Source organism: Coregonus lavaretus (assembly GCF_964263955.1).
Source record: "Coregonus lavaretus genome assembly, contig: HAP1_SCAFFOLD_1755, whole genome shotgun sequence".
NCBI classification, from domain to species: Eukaryota; Metazoa; Chordata; class Actinopteri; order Salmoniformes; family Salmonidae; genus Coregonus; species Coregonus lavaretus.
The window spans coordinates 11825-32396 of record NW_028157787.1 but is presented as its reverse complement, the minus strand read 5'-3'; the positions used below and the strand labels follow the sequence as shown (position 1 = coordinate 32396).

The following is a 20572-nucleotide window of genomic DNA, read 5'->3' as shown; positions in this document are numbered from 1 at the left end:
CTACTTTAGATCTGGTCAGAAGAAGCCTAGTGCACTACGCAGGGAACAGGGAGAGATTTGGGACTGAGACAGTAACTCCTGGATGGAAATCTTCATTCTAATGACATTGAGCAAATCTCCACCCTATTCCCTATGTAGTGCACTACTTTAGATCTGGTCAGAAGTAGCCTAGTGCACTACGTAGGGAACAGGGTGTCATTTGGGCCAGAGTCAGTAACTCCCCTGGGTATGAATTGTCTCTATCTTATCTGTCTTCTATATGATGTTCTCCTCTCCTCCTCTCTTCTCTCCTCTATTCACTCTATTCTATCATCCACACCACATGCCAGCTTCAACACAATCCATTTACAAGTTAAAGACACACCTTGGAATAAATAGCAAAGGAAAATTACTACTAGATGTATGTTTTATTTCCCATCATCATGAATCATATTTAATAACTGAACAGTAGCAGACCTAACTTCATCTGTTCCTGACTCTGGGTAGTGGATTAAAAAGACCATCAATCTCCAATGATATTAATGTACAATTCTGAACATTACTGATATACTGAGTGACAAGTCAAGATATCTGCTGTTTTTATTGTTTGGTTAATAGCACCACCTGCTGGACAGGTTTAATGTTGCTTGACTGAGCAGTACGGGAGAATAAAAGATGCCAAATTTAGGGCCGGTTTCCCGGACATCTCCATTGAACATGCTTTTTAGTCTAGGACTAGGCTTCATCTGTGTCCGGGAAACCGGCCCATATAGTTCAATTAGCAAGTAAGTAACACTACCTGTTCCATGATACTGAGGAAAATTACATTGAGACAGAGAACCAATTGGGAAAACATTTCAATGGTTCTGAATGACAACCAACATACATTAACAGCAAACATCATGATTAATGTAAATGTATAAGATTAAAACGTTGCACTTACAAATAATATGAATGCATTGAATTGTAATTCATAACATCTTCTGAAGATCAAATCAATCAAATCATTGTACATAAAAACAGAGCAGAATGAATCATCACATCTGGGGACCATCACCACCAGCATGACTAGTATCTATGTGGACCCTACTACAGTTTAACCAGCTCAGCTATAGACTACACCAGCATGACTAGTATCTATGTGGACCCTACTACAGTTTAACCAGCTCAGCTATAGACTACACCAGCATGACTAGTATCTATGTGGACCCTACTACAGTTTAACCAGCTCAGCTATAGACTACACCAGCATGACTAGTATCTATGTGGACCCTACTACAGTTTAACCAGCTCAGCTATAGACTACACCAGCATGACTAGTATCTATGTGGACCCTACTACAGTTTAACCAGCTCAGCAGTCCCAGAGAGCCAAAACCCTATTAAACCAGAGAAAAGACGATCTAAACGAAACCCAGGATAGAGGGGCTGAGTGAATGTGGTCTGGACTCTGTGGAGGAGGGTCATTGTGTCAGAGACACTGTAGAAGGACAGAGTACCTGCCTTGTGATCCAGGTCCACTCCTACTCTGGAGGACTGAGGGCCTGATACTTCAGTCCTAACATTATTGTGTCTGAACCAATAACCACCACTATAACACTGTAAACTCCAGGACTTGTTATTCTCTCCAAATCCACCATCCGTCTCTGTTCTGCTGATGTCTTTATATGAGACTGCTGTAACAACACACTCCCCACTCCACTCCACCTCCCAGTAACAGCGTCCAGACAGACCCTCTCTACACAGAACCTGGTAGTGGTTTGTGAATCTGTCTGGATGAACAGGATATGGTTGGACTTGGCATGTACGTGTCACCTTTCTGTTCCCTTCAGACAGAGAGAGGCGTGTGTATGCTGTGTTTGGGTCCAGTGTGAGCTGACAGGAATCTGGGAGAAGAGCAGAGCAGAGACCAATGAGGGGAGTTAGAACAATAAGTGAAGTCAGATACTGTATCTACCCTGTCTTTGATTAGATCACAGCAGAGATCAAATCAGAGAAATATGAGGAGTCAGATAGATACCCAGTCTTTGATTAGATCTACTATTGCTATATATTTCTAGAGGGATTGTTAGGAGTGTCAGTAAAAAGAGACTGTTAGTTACTTCAGAATAAAGAGACTCACATTGTAAGAACTGTTCTCTGGTCTTGGGCTCTGGAGGCAGTACAACATCCACTATATTCACTACAGACACACAAACACATTCACAGAGAGAGGGAATGTTATCATCATACCATATTCCACATGTATATGACTAGTAGGGAACTTTCAATGGTCTAAAGTTGATGTTCTTATTATTTTCAACACACCTGTAGTGGAGATCTTGGTCCATTCTCCTTTAAGGACGTCTTCTAGTTTCTTTCTCAGTTCAGACACAGTCTTACTCACATCTCCAAAGTACTGAAGAGGACGGACAACGATGCTGGGTAAGTCTGAAGATACACTGGTACCGGAGAGAGACTGATAACTCTGGGGGGAGAGAGAGAGAGAGAACAGATCCAAATTATTGAGAGTTTCACATTGAATTTTAGTTTCATATCACATGTATCAAGGCAGTTTATTTACCTGGAGGAAATGGATGTGATCCTCTGTGTGTGAGAGCTGCTCCAGCTCAGTGCTTCTCTTCCTCAGCTCAGCTATCTCCTGCTCCAGTTGCTCCAGGAGTCCTTCAGCTTGACTCACTTGAGCCTTCTCTTGGGCTCTGATCAGCTCCTTCACCTCAGAGCGCCTTCGCTCAATGGAGCGGATCAGCTCGGTAAAGATCTTATCACTGTCCTCCACTGCTGCCTGTGCAGAGCTCTGTTAAGAGAGAGAGGAAGAGAGAGAAAGAGAGAGAGAGAGAGAGAGAGAGAGAGAGAGAGAGAGAGAAAGAGAGACTGACTTGTCTCACTTTAATGAGCCATCCTCATTACACTAACACCCCCACTCCTAAAAGCACATTGCGTGCCACCACAACCTCCACACAATCACATTATCCAGTACCCAACACCACAGTACAATACACCAACCAGCACCACATTCCAACCGTCCATCCAACCCCTCCTCTCCAGCCGTACAGACAGCCCCCCTGAGCCCCCATACCTCCTGAAACATCTCCACACTGTTGATCATTTTGTACAACTCAAACTCAACCCTAAGGCGTCAACAGTAATGGCATTACCCTGGCAACACAGAAAAAACATGATGAACAGTCTGTCATTGCAGAAAACGGACACCCCTCCCCTATACTGACCAGGCCTGACACAGACAGGAGGCACAATAGAACTCGATACAGAACTGGATATCTATGGCAGGAGTGGCCTGGAGGGTACAGTATGCAGGCTGTTATTGTTTTGGTTGCTGTTGCCATGGAAACTGATCATGCCTGATAATAACAGGATGTGTCACCAAGCACTTTTTCTACACTTAATATATTGTTGTAGTTTTTTAAGAGACGAAATTAAATCAAGTTTGCGCTGCATATTGTGCGGCCGCATGGACTCTATGGACAAATGTTTTCTTTTTTAAATACTTAGGTTTCATGAGGAAAAACTGCAGGTTATTGCACATTTCCATTCCCAGGTCTCCTTATGAGAAGACCCAAACATTGTCCTCAATGTAAAGTCAATAGTGCCTTGATTTGTACATTGTCAGTGTACAAATTCATTGGTCATTTGTACTTTTAATATTCGATGATGGGGAGGGTATTTTTGTATGATACTCTTGTGCTAATTCAAAGAAATTGTACCAACTCAAGACATGCTCGAACGAGGACCAAAACACTTGTGATCCAGTTATGGTGCCTTGAACAGCCTTCTCGTCGGAAATGAACTAAAGCCACGTTCTTCCCTCTCCCACCATTTCCTCCCTGTATAGGAACTGCTTTCACTTGTCAAAGGGACTAGCCACTTTCCTCCTGGATGAAAACCGCTATCCCTTGTCAAGGGCTGCATGCTATGTCTTATAAATGGACCTTTTAGATTCTACTTTCTGTAATGTTTCCGCAGCTACATACATATGGCTTCAGTCAACTGTACTGTACCTGCCACTAAGTCAATAGGAGGGTCAGGATCTTCAAAAGTTGTTTGATATGTAATACTAATGAGTGATTCCTCACGGAACCCAGACAAAAAAAATACCCTGATTTGGGGGATTTTCGCGAGGTGTAATCCATGGAATGGTCCTTTGGAGGAAGGATTGTTGGCGTATAATTGAGAAATAATTCATCAAAGTTGGCATATGTATGACATTTTGGCCTTACCTAGGCCTCCTTTTGGGGCTCCATAATGTTTCATCTGTAGATGCTGTAACTGCCTCTGTCGCCAGTTTATTTCATGTATTTGCACTTTTTATTATTTTATTTCTTCTGAATTGTACGTTTACAGCAAGACGGAACTAATTATTGGTTCCGCCCGAGTGTTGTCACCCGAGCGCCTTTAGCGACGCACCGAGGAAACTTTACCGCCAAAAGCGAATTATTTTTCCACTGTTATCGTGTTTAAGTGCATATTTACAAAGAAAGTATACAGAAGAAGATAAAGGACATTTAAAAGGATGTTTAGCACCTCTGTGTGATAAGCAGCAATGAGGTTTGTTGACTATTTATTTTGCTATGAGGGTGTTTGTGTTTACGTGCGTCATTTTTTGGTGTAAAATACACATAAAGTGTCTAGCTGTATGAGCTTGATTATAACGCCAGATGTGTGAGACATGCATATGGCATTATTTTGTTAATGTATTTTTTCTTTCTTTAAACCAGTTCTCACGGGTTGACCAGCATTAAAGCCCTGTATTCAAATCAAGACCTCTTGCCTCATGCCTGTCACTGGAGGAGCTACAGTGAGAACTCATCTGCTCTGCATGAGTAGACGAGGAAGACAGTACCAAAGAGCCGTGATCCATGGACAAGAAGGGACATCTCTACATCCAAGAGTGTGCATCTGCTCCTGACATTTACACAGCCGCAGCATCCACAGAAGAATCCAGGCGCCTTACCATGAATCCAGCTGATGCAAAGAAGCTTAAACTATTTCCCACAAGAGACTGACACATTTTTGCCTTCATATTCATACGGTATAGTTGTGTGTATGTTTAAGTGTTAACTAAGCTACAACCAAGAGACTGAATTTTGCATTTCATAGAACAACGTGATATTGATTTGTGTGAAGTAGATGTGAATATGTTCTAAAAAATAATATTAGTGGTAAAAATAGTATAAATGTGAATAGCTAATTGGAGCTGAATCACTTAGCTACAGGCCAAATTAGATTTAACCCACATTTAAGTACACCAAGTAACAATGTCAGAGCCTAGTCTTACCTCTGGGAGAAAGCACGTTAATGTAGGTGAAAGTATAGAGCAGCAGTGCATAGACATGCAACCACAGGCTACTAAAGGCACAAGAGCTAATGACCACACTTCCTCACAAGAACCACGAAGAAGCCAAAGAGACCGAAAGTTAACAGAAAAGGGCCAAGAACTGTACAATGAGCAAATAAGAAGATTTGCTCACCGTTTCACTGTGAGCTATGAGGAGTGGAAGGCTATTGCTAAAGACGCCAAGCAAGCTTTGAGTGGACAATGCTCAAACAACCTGCTACATGAACACATAAGCAAAATAAGTGCTGCCTCAGAGAATCTGAACATTGCTTATAATGAGTTAAGGCGCATAGACAACCCTGACCATGACACACGTCGCAGAATTGACACCTGTGATGCAGTAACCAGGAAGATCATCCAAACTGCAAAAGATCGTTTGGAGACAGCAGATAACGGTGGAGGAGATGAACAACGAGGCAACAGGGCGACATCGTCTATATTCAAGTCTGTAGCCTCAGACAAGATAAGTATCAAATCCCAATGCACTAAGTCCTCTCATGCTCAAAGCAGCTCCAGACATTCAAGTCGGATTTCTGTTAGCAGACAAGATGCCGCTGCTGAAGTTGCTGCCAATGAAGCTACTCTAGAAGTACTACTAGAACAAGAGTGTTGCATTGAGGAATTGGAAAGGCTTGAAGCTGAAGCTGCAGAGAGACAAAAGGTGCTAGATGCAAAGCGGAGACAACTGGAGCGACTAGAGATAGTTAAAAAGTTAAAGGCTGCTAAGGCACGTCAGCGAGTGTATGATCAGAGTGAGTGCTCAGATAAAGAAATAAGCAGTCTACTCCATCAAAGTGTCTGTATGAAGGAAAAGGAAGAAGTTAAACATGAAAATAATCTGTTGCAGCACCATTCTTCACCACAAGACCGGGCACATTCAAAGCAGGATGACAGCACAGCAGCTCTTGTTAGAGCACTTGCAGAGTCCATCAGTGCAGGTCGTCTTCCTATACCTGAACCAACAATATTCAATGGCGACCCACTCAGATTCAATGACTGGAAGGTTTCATTTCAGACACTCATTGATCGGAAAAACATTCCAGCCGAAGAAAATATATATTACTTGCGAAAGTATGTGGGTGGACCTGCTAAAAAGGCTATAGAGAGCTACTTCCTGCTTGGTTCAGAGTCAGCCTATCACGCAGCATGGAGGATTCTCGAGGAAAGATATGGAAATCCATTCCTCATAGCCAAAGCATTCAGAGATAAGCTGGAGGCATGGCCCAAGATAAGCTCCAAAGGCAGTATCGAACTTCAAGAGTTTGCTGATTTTCTTCGGAGCTGTGAGGCTGCTATGACTCAGATCAGAGGCCTCGAAGTACTTAATGACTGCAATGAGAACCAGAAGTTACTTGCAAAGCTTCCAGACTGGCTGACCTCGAGATGGAACAGAAAGGTCATAGAAGTGGAGGAAGAAAGTCACACATTCCCAAGCTTCCAGCAGTTTGTAAAGTTTCTCACACGTGAAGCTAAGATTGCAAATAACCCAATAACATCTCTCCATGCTCTGAAACCTGCTGAAGGTGAGCAGATCAAGGTTTTAAAGAACAGAGCTCTCGGAGCAAAGGTACTAGCAACTAACTCAGATGAAAAAGCTTTCTCCACAAGCTGTGTTTTTTGTGAGAAGTCAGGTCACAGTCTACACAAGTGTTGGAAATTTATGAATAAAACCATCTCTGAGCGAGTCAAGTTTGTTCAAGGGATGAAGTGGTGCTTTGGCTGTCTGAAGCCTGGCCATCGCTCAAAGGAGTGTGAAAATAGAAGGATCTGTGATACTTGTGAGAAAGGACATCCAACCTGCCTACACGATAATCGCAGCAAAGAAAGAGGAATGTCAACAAGGACTGATGGAGAAATGGAGAGTGACAAGTCAAGAGAAGGAACGACAGATCGTTCACAAGAGAGGGTGACAAAACCACCATGCGAGGTAACATCTAACAGAGTTATCCAGAATGTTAAAGGCACCCATACATCCTCAGTCATTCCTGTGTGGTTGTCCACTACAAGTAAGCCAAATCATGAAGTCCTTGTGTACGCTCTTCTCGATACACAGAGTGACACGACCTTCATCCTTGAAGAGACAGCAAAGATGCTTCACACTAAAAATTAACCAGTCCAGTTAAAGCTCTCCACAATGGCTTCAAGAAATACAGTGGTGCCTAGCAGAAGGCTGACTGATCTACAAATAAGAGGATTCTACTCCGATAAGATAATCTACCTGCCAGTAACTTACTCAAGAGAATTCATCCCTGCAAACAGAGATCATATTCCCACACCAGAGACTGCCAAGGCATGGTCTCATCTTGAGCACATTGCAGATGAAATTGCTCCTCTGCAGAGCTGTGACATCGGCCTACTAATTGGCTACAACTGTCCTCAAGCTCTTGTACCAAGACAAGTGGTTGCTGGAGAAGAAAATGAGCCCTTTGCTCAGAGAACAGACTTGGGTTGGAGTGTAGTCGGCTATGGCAACCCATGTCTTGACTTTGGAGATTCCTTTGGAATAAGCCATCAAGTCATTGTGAAGCAAGTGACATCAGTTCTTCCAAATCTCCCAAACGAAGTGCACTATGTCTGTAGAACACAGATCAAAGAAGTAGTCCTTCCAACAGACGTCATCAAGGTGTTGGAATCTGATTTTGTAGAAAGGGCTTCAGAAGATGACCCAGCTGACCACGCCTCAAGGGGTGTCACAGCAGAACAACTCACAGCTTCTAACTGGTTCACAGGTCCAGACCTTCTTTGGCAAAAAGAGCTACCAACTGGAGTTGTCATGGTGGGAGAGATCGAGAGCAGTGACCCAGAGGTCAAGAAAGCTCAGGTTCATGACACTCAGGCAGAAGAAGCAAAAACAATTTTAGATCGTCTACACAAGTTCTCAGACTGGGCAAGAATGGTGAAGGCTGTTGCCAGACTCAAGCGCCGTGCTAAGGAAATCAAAGGTCTCAAGCCAAAGTCCTGTGAGGCCTCGAACTTGGAGGAAAGGAAAGAGGTGAAGCTGACCATAATCAAGATGGTCCAGGAAGCAACTCTCTCTCAAGAAATTCAACGCCTTAGACATCATAAGGAGACAAAGGTCAAAGACAAAGCCAACCAGTTGCACAAACTATGTCCGTTCCTGGATGATCAAGGTGTAATCAGAGTAGGAGGCCGCTTAGCTAATGCTGCCCTACATCCACATGTGAGGCATCCAGCAGTACTTCCTAGAGACAGTCATGTTTCTGCATTGCTCGTCAAGCACTATCATGAGAGAGTGTACCATCAAGGTCGAGGAATAACTATAAATGAACTCCGATCCAATGGCATATGGATCCTGGGTTGCAGCAAGCTTGTTTCATCCCATATTCACAAGTGCACAAGTTGCAGAAGGTTCCGAAGATGCACAGAGCAACAAAGGATTGCAGACCTTCCAGAAGAGCGGATGGAAACAACTGCTCCATTCACTTACTGTGGAATGGACTGCTTCGGACCATTTCACATTAAGGAAGGAAGAAAGGAGCTAAAGCGTTATGGGCTGTTGCTCACCTGCATGTGTTCAAGAGGAGTTCACATTGAAGCACTTAATGACTTGACCTCAGATGCCTTTATCGTATCTGAAGATTATGCCTTTGTTAAATGTTTTTCATGACGAAATGGAATGTTGGTTGTTCAGGCCAAAGGGGGGATGTTTTATGATGTTATTTGAAATGTGCCGCTTGGAGGGTGACGCCCGAGGGGAGACTGGTGATTGGCCAGAAGAAGGGAGTAGCCCCTCCCTTTGCATTGTTTATAAATAGGGGGTAAACGATTAGACGGCAGAACGGCCATATCAATCTGGGAGCCGTTCTCCGGACATCGCGAGTCTGTATCTATGCTGTAGTTTCGTGATTTTAATAAAAGCCTCTAACACGATGCAGTATGGCGAACTCTTTGTTGACAGCGATAATTGCCACCATTCATCATATACGACACCTTTATCAATGCTCTGCGTTCATTCATCGCCATTCGTGGATCAGTAAGGCAGATAAGGTGTGATCAAGGGACAAACTTTGTCGGAGCAAGGCGTGAGTTCATTGAAGCACTGAAAGAGATGGATCAAGAAGAGCTCAAAGATTTGGGCTGCGAGTTCATCATGAACACCCCTGCCTCAAGTCATATGGGTGGAGTCTGGGAAAGACAAATCCGCACTATCAGAAGTGTCCTGGCGTCCATTCTAGAACAGTCGTCCAGACAACTTGACTCCTCTTCCCTACGAACATTTCTATATGAGGTTATGGCGGTTGTGAATAGCAGACCTCTAACCACTGATCATCTGAACGATTCTACCAGTCCAGAGCCCTTGACACCAAACCACATCTTGACCATGAAATCCACAATCATTCTCCCTCCTCCTGGAAAGTTTGTCAAGGAGGATCTCTACCTCCGCAAAAGATGGCGCAGAGTTCAACTCTTAACCAACAACTTTTGGGTACGATGGAAAAAAGAGTATCTCCTGAATCTCCAACACAGACAGAAGTGGACCAAAGATCGCAGAAATGCAAAGGTCGGTGACATTGTTCTGTTACAAGATGCTGCCACACCACGAAACCAATGGAAGCTAGCAAGAGTCATCGAGGTCTATCCTGGAAGTGATGAAAGAGTGAGGAGACTCAAGTTACTCATCAGTGACTCCTCCCTGGATGGAAGAGGAAAGCGTACAGCCAAACCTGTTTACCTGGAGAGACCCATTCAGAAAACAGTTACATTGCTAGAAGCAGACTGATGGTTCTATCATACACTCACACACAGTTTATTAGTTGTTTATTAGGACAGAGTTTCATTTTATTTATTCATGCAGTAGGTTTGTCTCCAAGTTTTAAGAAATCACTTGTGATTTGGTGGGAGTGTAACTGCCTCTGTCGCCAGTTTATTTCATGTATTTGCACTTTTTATTATTTTATTTATTCTGAATTGTACGTTTACAGCAAGACGGAACTAATTATTGGTTCCGCCCGAGTGTTGTCACCCGAGCGCCTTTAGCGACGCACCGAGGAAACTTTACCGACAAAAGCGAATTATTTTTCCACTGTTATCGTGTTTAAGTGCATACTTACAAAGAAAGTATACAGAAGAAGATAAAGGACATTTAAAAGGATGTTTAGCACCTCTGTGTGATAAGCAGCAATGAGGTTTGTTGACTATTTATTTTGCTATGAGGGTGTTTGTGTTTACGTGCGTCATTTTTTGGTGTAAAATACACATAAAGTGTCTAGCTGTATGAGCTTGATTATAACGCCAGATGTGTGAGACATGCATATGGCATTATTTTGTTAATGTATTTTTTCTTTCTTTAAACCAGTTCTCACGGGTTGACCAGCATTAAAGCCCTGTATTCAAATCAAGACCTCTTGCCTCATGCCTGTCACTGGAGGAGCTACAGATGCTAAAGCAAAGAATGGTGTCATAAGAAGCTTTACCTCTTGCTCTGTAATATGAGTAGTATTTTAATTTCAATAAAACGTTTTTTACATAAATTTATGAATATTGACAAATATAAATTGAATATTGAAAATAAACCATTTTTGATTTGGCACATTTTTCAATATATTGTTGAACATAATGTACTCTAGTCTTCAGGGATATAAAAATTCCAGAGTGGGATCTAGTTTTCATGTTATGTCCCATTTTATTCAGAGAAATTGTCATAGTAGGCAATGTAGCCAATCACAGCCCTTCTTTTATCATTGCACATCCTGCAAATCACCAGCAGGAGCGAACATTTTGAATCCATTTTCACATTCACTCTGTTGGTAATGCTTACAAATTGGATCATAACGCTAAAAGTAGCAGAGGCCCCAGTCTGGAACTTTGATATGCCCGATAATAATATATTGAAAAAGAAACGGCAGTCATTTATTGAAGTCTACAAGGGCCATTGTTTGTCTGTGAACAACGTAGGAGTGCTGTATCGATAGCTATGATTCTAATCTATCATTGCATAATAATCACTGCTCTATTGGAAATAACATTTTCCTAATCCAGGCACTTGTCATCTCCCGTCTGGATTACTGCAACTCGCTGTTGGCTGGGCTCCCTGCTTGTGCCATTAAACCCCTACAACTCATCCAGAACGCTGCAGCCCGTCTGGTGTTCAACCTTCCCAAGTTCTCTCACGTCACCCCGCTCCTCCGCACACTCCACTAGCTAACAGTTGAAGCCCGCATCTGCTACAAGACCATGGTGCTTGCCTACGGAGCTGTGAGGGGAACGGCACCTCCGTACCTTCAGGCTCTGATCAGTCCCTACACCCAAATGAGGGCATTGCGTTCATCCACCTCCGGCCTGCTGGCTCCCCTTCCTCTGCGGAAGCATAGTTCCCGCTCAGCCCAGTCAAAACTGTTCGCTGCTCTGGCACCCCAATGGTGGAACAAGCTCCCTTACGACGCCAGGACAGCGGAGTCACACACCACCTTCCGGAGACACTTGAAACCCCACCTCTTTAAGGAATACCTGGGATAGGATAAAAGTAATCCTTCTACTCTCCCCCCACCCACCCAAAAAAAAGGTCATAAGGTGAATGCACCAATTTGTATGTCGCTCTGGATAAGAGCGTCTGCTAAATGACGAAAATGTAAAATGTAATAATAATAATAATAATAATATGCCATTTAGCAGACGCTTTTATCCAAAGCGACTTACAGTCATGTGCATACATTTTTACATATGGGTGGTCCCGGGGATCGAACCCACTACCCTGGCATTACAAGGGCCATGCTCTACAGAGGACCACAGAGTTCTGCCCTCTATAAATCAGAGTACAACTCCACAGCCGCAGCCTCATCTCCTCACAACAGAAGTTACCCACCCATCAGGCTCCCTCATCTCCCCACAACAGAAGTTACCCACCCATCAGGCTCCCTCATCTCCCCACAACAGAAGTTACCCACCCATCAGGCTCCCTCATCTCTGTATGGGTGGTCCTCTGTAGCTCAGCTATGGGTGGTCCCTCTCTCTGTCTCCTCCCGAGTATCATTTCTTACTCGGCAGGATCCGTCCACGTTTTCGGAGGGCTCCTGGCAAGCGGGGAGTCGCCGACCCGCGTTCAATGTGCCGGTCCGCTTAGCGAGTGCGTCCCGCACGCCCCCATGTCTTCTTTTTTTTCATTTTCATATTTTTGAAAAAATAATTTTTCATATTTTTTTTTCTGCTTCAAAGTAGATTAAGTCAGCTTCTCCAACATTACGGTTTTTTCTCTGCTTCAAAGTAGATTAAGTGAAGCTTCACCTCCATTCAGGCAGTTATCACACCCCCCCACCCGGATTCGACCCCACTGGTCATTTAAAGACGTGTTTGGCTACGGGCACGTGGTAAGTTATGCGTTCACCTGGTAGTCGTCTTTTTTTTCATTTTCATATTTATGAAAAAAAATATTTTTTATTTTTTTGGTAGTCATTTAGCAGACACTCTTATCCAGAGCGACTTACAGTTAGTGATGCATATTTTCTTCATATTTTTTATTTTTTTTTATATATATTTTTTTCTAGCTTTATAAAAAAACAAACGGATAAAAACCTGGTTTTCTAATATGTACGGGTTCATGAGGGTTGCCTAATCACACATGTGACATTTTGGAAGGATGTGACCTTTTTAACCCTTCGAAACAGCACCTAAGACCACAATGTAAGGCACTTCCGGTTGTCACAGGAAGCTGTAATTAAACACATATCCTCATTGGGTCAAGCTCTTACAGAATCCTGAGTTTCAGGTCAATCCGTGAAAAACTAAACTTTTTACAGAGGGTTGAATGTAGCGTTTTCACTATCTGCTGGTGGATACATCTAAACCATGTTTAGGGTCAATCTTCCCACTTCCGGTTTCTCCAGGAAGCTTAAACTCAACACAGGTAATCCTTATAGTGGCCTGATGGGTTGACAAAGAAGACAGTTTGATATGGCAATATAAACCCACATAGGCATCAAGTTGAAGTTAGGGCAGCAGGCAATGTATTTCTATGGAAAAGAGTTCACGGTCAACTGTTTGAATAAATTCACCCTGTTTTCACTGTTAAGGATTAATTCCACATGGTCATTGGTAGGCTTGCACAGATCGGGAGAACCTTAGGAGCGTTCCTGTGGTTGAAATGTTTTTCTATCCTTACCGGATCTAATGCTCTCACCCAAAAGCACCTCAAATTTAAGACCACGCTTCATTTTGGGCCTTGTCCTGAGACCTTTCTGGATGTCTATATTTTAGCCCAAAAAACATCAGAGCCTGCTGATCTTCACATATGTTGCTCTTTATATGCCCCCCAACCATAATCTGGAAATATATTAATTTCAGACTTCTGGACATAAAACTTACATATTGTGTAAACCACACACAGACATGTGAAATCCCTTAGCTAGATGAGCCTCAAACATCAGAGCAATGGCCTAGGCGACAACACCTTGGGTGGGCAATTGTCTTCCAAATGAATGTTCATATATAACACGCCATTCTCCAAATCAATATTTCTATATAACATGCCATTCTCCTTGCATTATGCTGTTGGGTCAGGGAGGAGGGAGGTTGCAATGCTGGGAAAAACACCTCCACAGCAGATCAACACAGCATTGCAAAAATTTTCGAATGAAAGTAACAGCGCCCTTGGGCACCCCTGTAGTTTATTTTTAGTCATTTAGCAGACACTCTTATCCAGAGTGACTTAATATATTTTTTGTGTAATTATTTTTTTCATACCTGCCCCCCAGTGGGAATCAAACCCTAAACCCTGGCATTGCTAATACTATGCTCTACAAACTGAGCCTCATCCCTGCCACAATTCAGACTACTGGACATAATTATAATTCCTATCTAAACCTAACGGCTTGTGAAACCCCCACACAGAGGTGTGAAATTCCTCAACTTGAGGAGCTTCAAACATCAGAACAATGGCCTGACAACACCTGAGACATTTTTTAGGAAGATGGCATCATCTGGTTCTATTGCCAACATGATTAGCTAAGTTATAAAAAAGTATATTACAGAGTTAGGCTTTCACAATAACATTCCTGGAAACAGATTGTAATTTTGATGCGCATAGGAATCATGAGTGCATTCAGGTGCGTATGCCACGGCTAAGTTTATTCACAGTAGACAAACAGGCTCATTCTGTTCAGAATAACCCAGGGTATGACGTCATGTCATCTTGTAACTATACATCAAATATAGTGATCATAAATGTTGACACTGTATTTGACATGAGTTTTATAATAAGAAAATTTGAAGTGCACATTTGGACTCATGGGTGTTTTGCTTGCTTGTATGACATCAAAGCAGTATTTATTATAGTCCTCAACGTCTCATCTTTCAAAATACATTTAGTCCTCTGAAGCGTAGAGCCTGTGGTCTGAAGTCATGTATAGCATGTTACTGTACAGCCACTGCGTACCAATTTAGGCGTTTATCAGTGCCATTTTCAACCTGTATACTTTAAAGGGCTACATACAAATTGTGCAACAATATTGCATTTTTAAAAGCCTGTTATATTAAATGAAGTGCCCTTTAATATAGACCACATGTAAAATTCAATAAATCAGATTTTTTTATATGAATAAAGACTTGCAAAAGTGCTAAAATTCTGCATTTTGGCATGTCCCTCTGTGCACCCTCTGTGACTTCTAGGACTATTTTAACCCACTTAACCCCAGAATTCCCCCAAGTTTTCAGGATCATTGTAAAGCCCTAGTTATTCTGTTGCTTTGACAAAGTCATTTCGGGAGATTGTGATTTATTTAATGTGATTAGTGATTCATTTTAAAGGGGCAATCAGCAGATGCAACATCCATTGATTCTTGAAGAATATAACCTATAAATGCCTCATGAGCTTAGTTCAACTGTCGTACCCCATCAGAACCCAAAATATAAGCTTGTTTTACTCCGATGTTTGTAAACAAAGTAAATGTAAACAAATACTGTATAGCCTCAAAATATTGTTAAAACTATCATGTTTTATGTCATGGATGGTCAGTCCTTGCTTCCATATCTCTGTATTTGAATTTGAAAGGGATTAATTTTCTCCAGCCCCATCCCTCAGCTTTTTACTAAAACAAGAGTTGGGAGTACGCTTTGTTATTGTTTCTACTGCTGATTGCTGCTTTAAGGTAAAACAAAGAAAAAATGTGTCCCTCATTTGAATAATGGTGAAACTATTCCTTTTTTTTTTTTTTAAGAAACATTGAACATCTAAGAGAGAGAGAGAGAGAGAGAGAGAGAGAGAAAGAGATAGAGAGTTGTGAGGAGCGAGGAAGAGTGAAAACAGTGGAGTGAGGCAGAGCGAGAAAGAAAGAGTGAAAACAGTGGAGTGAGACAGAGTGAGAGAGAGAGAGAATTGTGAGGAGAGAGAGTGAAAACAGTGGAGTGCGACAGAGTGAGAGAGAGAGAGAATTGTGAGGAGAGAGAGAGAGTGAAAACAGTGGAGTGAGAGAGAGAGAAAGAGAGAGAGAGAGAAAGAGAGAGAGGGAGTTGTCAGGAGAGAGAAAGAGTGAAAACAGTGGAGTGAGACAGCGAGAGAGAGAGTTGTGAGGAGAGAGAGAGTGAAACAGTGGAGTGAGAGAGAGAGAGAGAGAGAGTTGTGAGGAGAGAGAAATAGTGAAAACAGTCGAGTGAGGCAGAGAGAGAGTTGTGAGGATAGAGAAAGAGAGAGTGAAAACAGTGGAGTGAGACAGAACGAGAGAGAAAGTGAATTGTGAGAAGAGAGAGAGTGAAAACAGTGGAGTGAGTCAGAGCGAAAGAGAGAGAGAGCTGTGAAGAGAGAGAAAGAGTGAAAACAGTGGAGTAAGAGAGAGAGAGAGAGAGAGAGAGAAAGAGAGAGAGAACTGTCCACAATGTTAATAGGAACAAAGATTTGTGTTCCTAGGTTAGGGCCCTTAATATGGAATACATTAAATAGAGTGGTTAGAATGTATAAAGGGTAACAGTTTCTATGAAGTACATCCAGTCGTCTGAAAAAGTTTGGGCACCCCTCTGAGGCTGCATAATAATTTACTCTGTCGTCACAGAAAATGATCACAGTGGCATGCCATTCATTTTCTAATAAAAGCTGAGTAATGGGCTATTGTCCAGACAAAGATTTTTAGTGTAGCAATATTAAGTTGTATGAAATTAAATCAGATGTGAAAAATAGGCTATGCCTCAGCCCAATAGGGAATGTCCTCTTGGTGTAACGGTCAAGCTGTTGCTTTCTCCCGCGGTAGACCTGGTTCATATCCCGTCGGTTACATTAAGCAGTCTATTCTCTGAAAATAGTCCAGACAGCATGTACCCAACAGTGAGGTCAGTGGGATTGGAGAGAGTCCCCTCTCCCTCTCCCTCTCTCTGTCTCTCTCTCTCTCTCTCTCTCTCTGACTGGAGGAGAGAAGTGAAATGGTGTGTCTCCTCTGGTCAACAATACTCACCTTGAGAGACTCCACAGCCTGTTGGAGCTCCTTCAGGTCCTTCTCTCTCTCCTGGAATCTCTGCTGGACTTTCTGCTGACTCATCCCCAGCTGCATCTGTGGAGAATCACTCTTCAATGAGCTATCAAGCTTTATTTGTCCAGTAGATCAATAGTATAGTAATGGGACATAGGGCACATTGAAGATAGGGATTAAAATGTTGAGGAAGTGTCTGTGTGAAATTATATTATTAAGTTGTTATGTGAATGATTATAGTTTTAACAGTGCACAAAACAGGGGAGCTGATTGGGTGTTTGATAACGAATGATAATGGTGTTTGACTTTAGAAAATGGTGATACATTTGGAGAATCTGGGTTAGCATATCTATATAATCAAGGTTTGTGTTCATATTTGTTCTGCCGTGGATCGATATCATTTGAATGATCTCATATTCAAACAGCCTTAGTTCCTACTGTATCTTTAATTATTTGTTTATCAGACAGTCACCAACAAGTAGTTCTGGTCTTACCTGTTTCTCAGTCCTCTCTGCTGCAGCTGACACTGTATCATGGCCTTTATGTTCATCCATTGTACACAGCAGACAAATACACTGCTGATCGGTACGACAGTAAACCTCCAGCAGTTTGTCATGATGAGAGCAGATCTTCTCCTGTAGTTGTGCGGTGGCTTTGACCAGCTTGTGTTTCTTGAAACCAGGAAATTCATAGTGAGGTTGGAGGTGAGTCTCACAGTAAGAGACCAGACACACCAAACAGGACATGAGGGCTTTCTGCTTTCTGGTCCCAGTGCAGACATCACACGCCACATCTCCAGGTCCAGCATAGCACAGAGCAGGAGGGGGAGCAGCCTGGAGTCCTGTCTTCTTCAGTTTCTCCACCACTTCAGCCAACATGTTATTTTTCCTCAGATTAGGCCTTGGAGTGAAGGTCTCTCTGCACTGAGGACAGCTATAGACCCCTTTCAGAACATCCTGATCCCAGCAGCCCTCAATACAGCATCTACAGTAACTGTGTCCACAGGGGATGGTGACCGGCTCCTTCAGTAGATCCAGACAGACAGAACAACAGAACTGGTCCTGGTCCAGCAGAACTCCCTGCTGAGCCATTTGGACGGTTGTTCACTCTCACACAGACAGACGACACAGAGACTCAGATCAGTTTCGTTTCCTCAGAAGACAGTTTGTGGCAGGGGGAGGGACTTCCTGGTTCAGCCAGAGGGGTGGGGTTAGAAGGAGGGAGGGAGGGAGGGGTTAGAAGAAGGGAGGAAGAGAGAGAGGAACTGCATGCAACAGGAAGAGGGAGACAAATAGTTTTGATCCTAGGTTACAGTCCTTAACATGGAACAAATGAAATAATGAATCTTAAAATGTGAGTTGTTAGAATATGTAAAGGATAGGGCTGTCAAAAATAGCGCGTTAACGACGTTAATTAGTTGTTTGCTGTTAATTACGTCAATTTTTTTAACGCATTTCACGCATGCGCAGTGTGACAAATTATTCAGGTCAGGAAAGTGGTTGGGAGCTAGAGGCGAGATGGAGCAAGGTGAGCAAAGTGGGCCTATTGACGGATTCAAATATAAAAAGAATGATGATGGTACAGTTAACAAGTACAAGGTTATTTGCAAGATTTGTAAGAAGGAGTTTCAATTTCACCGGAGCTGTTCAAGCTTGAAGTACCATGTCAACGCCAAACATGCGTTTGCTGGGCCGTCAGATTCTGTCATCGCAGCCCTGGACAATCAGGAGCAAACTCGTTTTGTGCAGAGTGGGATAAACTGCAGAGGCTGGAGACACTTCTAGAGCCATGCAGGTAAATCAGTCTGTAACTTATCAAATAACATCGCTTTGATTATTTTCTGGAATGAATTAAACCAAGTCAAATATCAATAACATGTATCTATGTAAAAAATAATGATGATGATAATAATAATAATAATAATATGTTGATAACCACTGTTCTAATAATACACTGTCTCTGTGTGCATGTGTGTGTTTGTGTGCGTAGGTATGTAACTGAGCTTCTGGGTGGAGAGGCCTATGTCTCCTGTTCTGTGGTACTGTTCTGTGGTACTACCTTCTCTCTGCCACTTGCGTCTCAAGATGGAAGCCTGTGATGAGGACCCTGCATATGTGGTGAGATTCAAGACCAAGTTCAAGGAGGACCTAGCATCCCGTCAAGAACAGCTCAACAATGCATGGCTCCAGATTGCTACAGTTTTGGATCCTCGTTTCAAAGACTTGAAATGCCTGCCCAAGACAGACAGGGAAGAGGTGTGGACCACACTTGAAGGGATGCTGCAACAAGAATCACCCAGAAGGTCTTCACAGACACATGATGATGGGCCACCCAGGAAGAAAATCAGCCTTCTGCAAATGGGCTCAGATTCAGAATCAGAAGATGAAGAGGTCCAACCTGCCATACAGAGGTACAGAGCAGAGCCCACCATTAAATTGGAGGACTGCCCCTTGAGGTGGTGGGCATCTCATTCAGGAGCCCATGAGAAGCTGGCCTCACTAGCTCACAAATATCTAGCCACTCCTGCAACCACTGTTCCCTGTGAACGACTTTTCTCAGTTGCAGGTCACATTGTGAACAAGAAAAGGTCAGCTTTACTTTCAGAAAATGTGAACAAGTTAGTTTGCCTCAGCAACTGGCTGAAAGATGATGAAGCTCAGTAGATTTGAAAGGTGATGTTCAAACAAAAAGACCAGTTTCAGTGCAACATGTTATAGTAGTTAGCAACTGGATTTTTGAGCAACTGGATTAAAGAATGGAGGAAAAGGTAAAAGATTGTTCTTTGGTTTGATTTAAAAGTTTTATTGAAAATGTTTTTTTCCACAGATGACTCAAATTGTGCAAAAATGTGGTAGGTCACTGTTATGATTTGACTACATTTATTGCTTTCTGTTCAATTGAATACTGTAAATTGTACATCCTGGTTAAGAGGAATGCCAAAGAGGAAGTGATGGAACATTACAAAGACAAATATTATGGTGTGTAGTATGTTTCAGCTTGATTTAAAACACCATTATTTGGCTGTGTTAATAAACAGAAATAATATGAAAATTATGTATCTGTGTCCTGTTATTTATCTTTTGGTATGCATTTCAGAAAAAAAATGGTTAGGATTCAGGTGTAATTGCAAATAGTGATTAATCATGATTAATCCACTGAAAATTCTGATTAATTTGATTAAACATTTTAATCATTTGACAGCCCTAATTATTATATATATTTTTCATACTGGCCCCCATGGGAATCGAAACCACAACCCTGGCATTGCAAACACCATGCTCTACCAACTGAGCTACATCCCTGCCGGCCATTCCCTCCCCTACCCTGGACCAATTGTGCGCCGCCCGGTCGCTGACGGCTACGACAGAGCCTGGATTTGAACCAAGATCTCTAGTGGCACAGCTATCACTGTGATGCAGTGCCTTAGACCACTGATCCACTCGGGAAACTATAGAAAGCAGACAACCTCAATATGGTTCCATTCCTGTAGTTATCAGGACACATGGGGTGTGGAACTATTATCTCCTTTCTAAGTGTGAACTTGTCCACTTCCCTTCATGGATTTAAAAGGAAATGACTGGTATATGTAAACTCCCTCTACCCCATGCCAACACCAATCCAATGCTGTACAATTAATTCCATAGCTTAACATGGGAAATGCTCACTGCCTCCCATAAGTCATTGAAGCGTTGGATGAGATAGGACCCTGCCTTCACCAGGGGATATTTGTTGGACCCGTCACAACAGGTGAGGAGGGCCTCATCCTCCAGCTGCCCAAAGAAAGCCAGGGACTGCCTTGTGCTCCAGTCTCTAGCAGGGGGCAGCAAAAC

The 20572-nt window shown here is 42.6% G+C and overlaps 1 protein-coding gene across 1 annotated transcript; it reads right to left on the bottom strand.

The window, feature by feature from the left end:
- Positions 1 to 561: 561 nt before the first annotated feature.
- On the bottom strand, positions 562 to 17870 carry LOC311124928 (tripartite motif-containing protein 16-like). Its single transcript, XM_084199024.1, has 6 exons — positions 17237 to 17870; positions 16728 to 16823; positions 2542 to 2775; positions 2286 to 2445; positions 2101 to 2160; positions 562 to 1864 (listed from the first exon to the last, which is right to left on the bottom strand). The coding sequence occupies exons 1-6, from the start codon at positions 17831 to 17833 to the stop codon at positions 1317 to 1319; spliced, it is 1695 nt and encodes a 564-aa protein (XP_084055150.1). The 5' UTR covers positions 17834 to 17870; the 3' UTR covers positions 562 to 1316.
- Positions 17871 to 20572: the final 2702 nt, after the last annotated feature.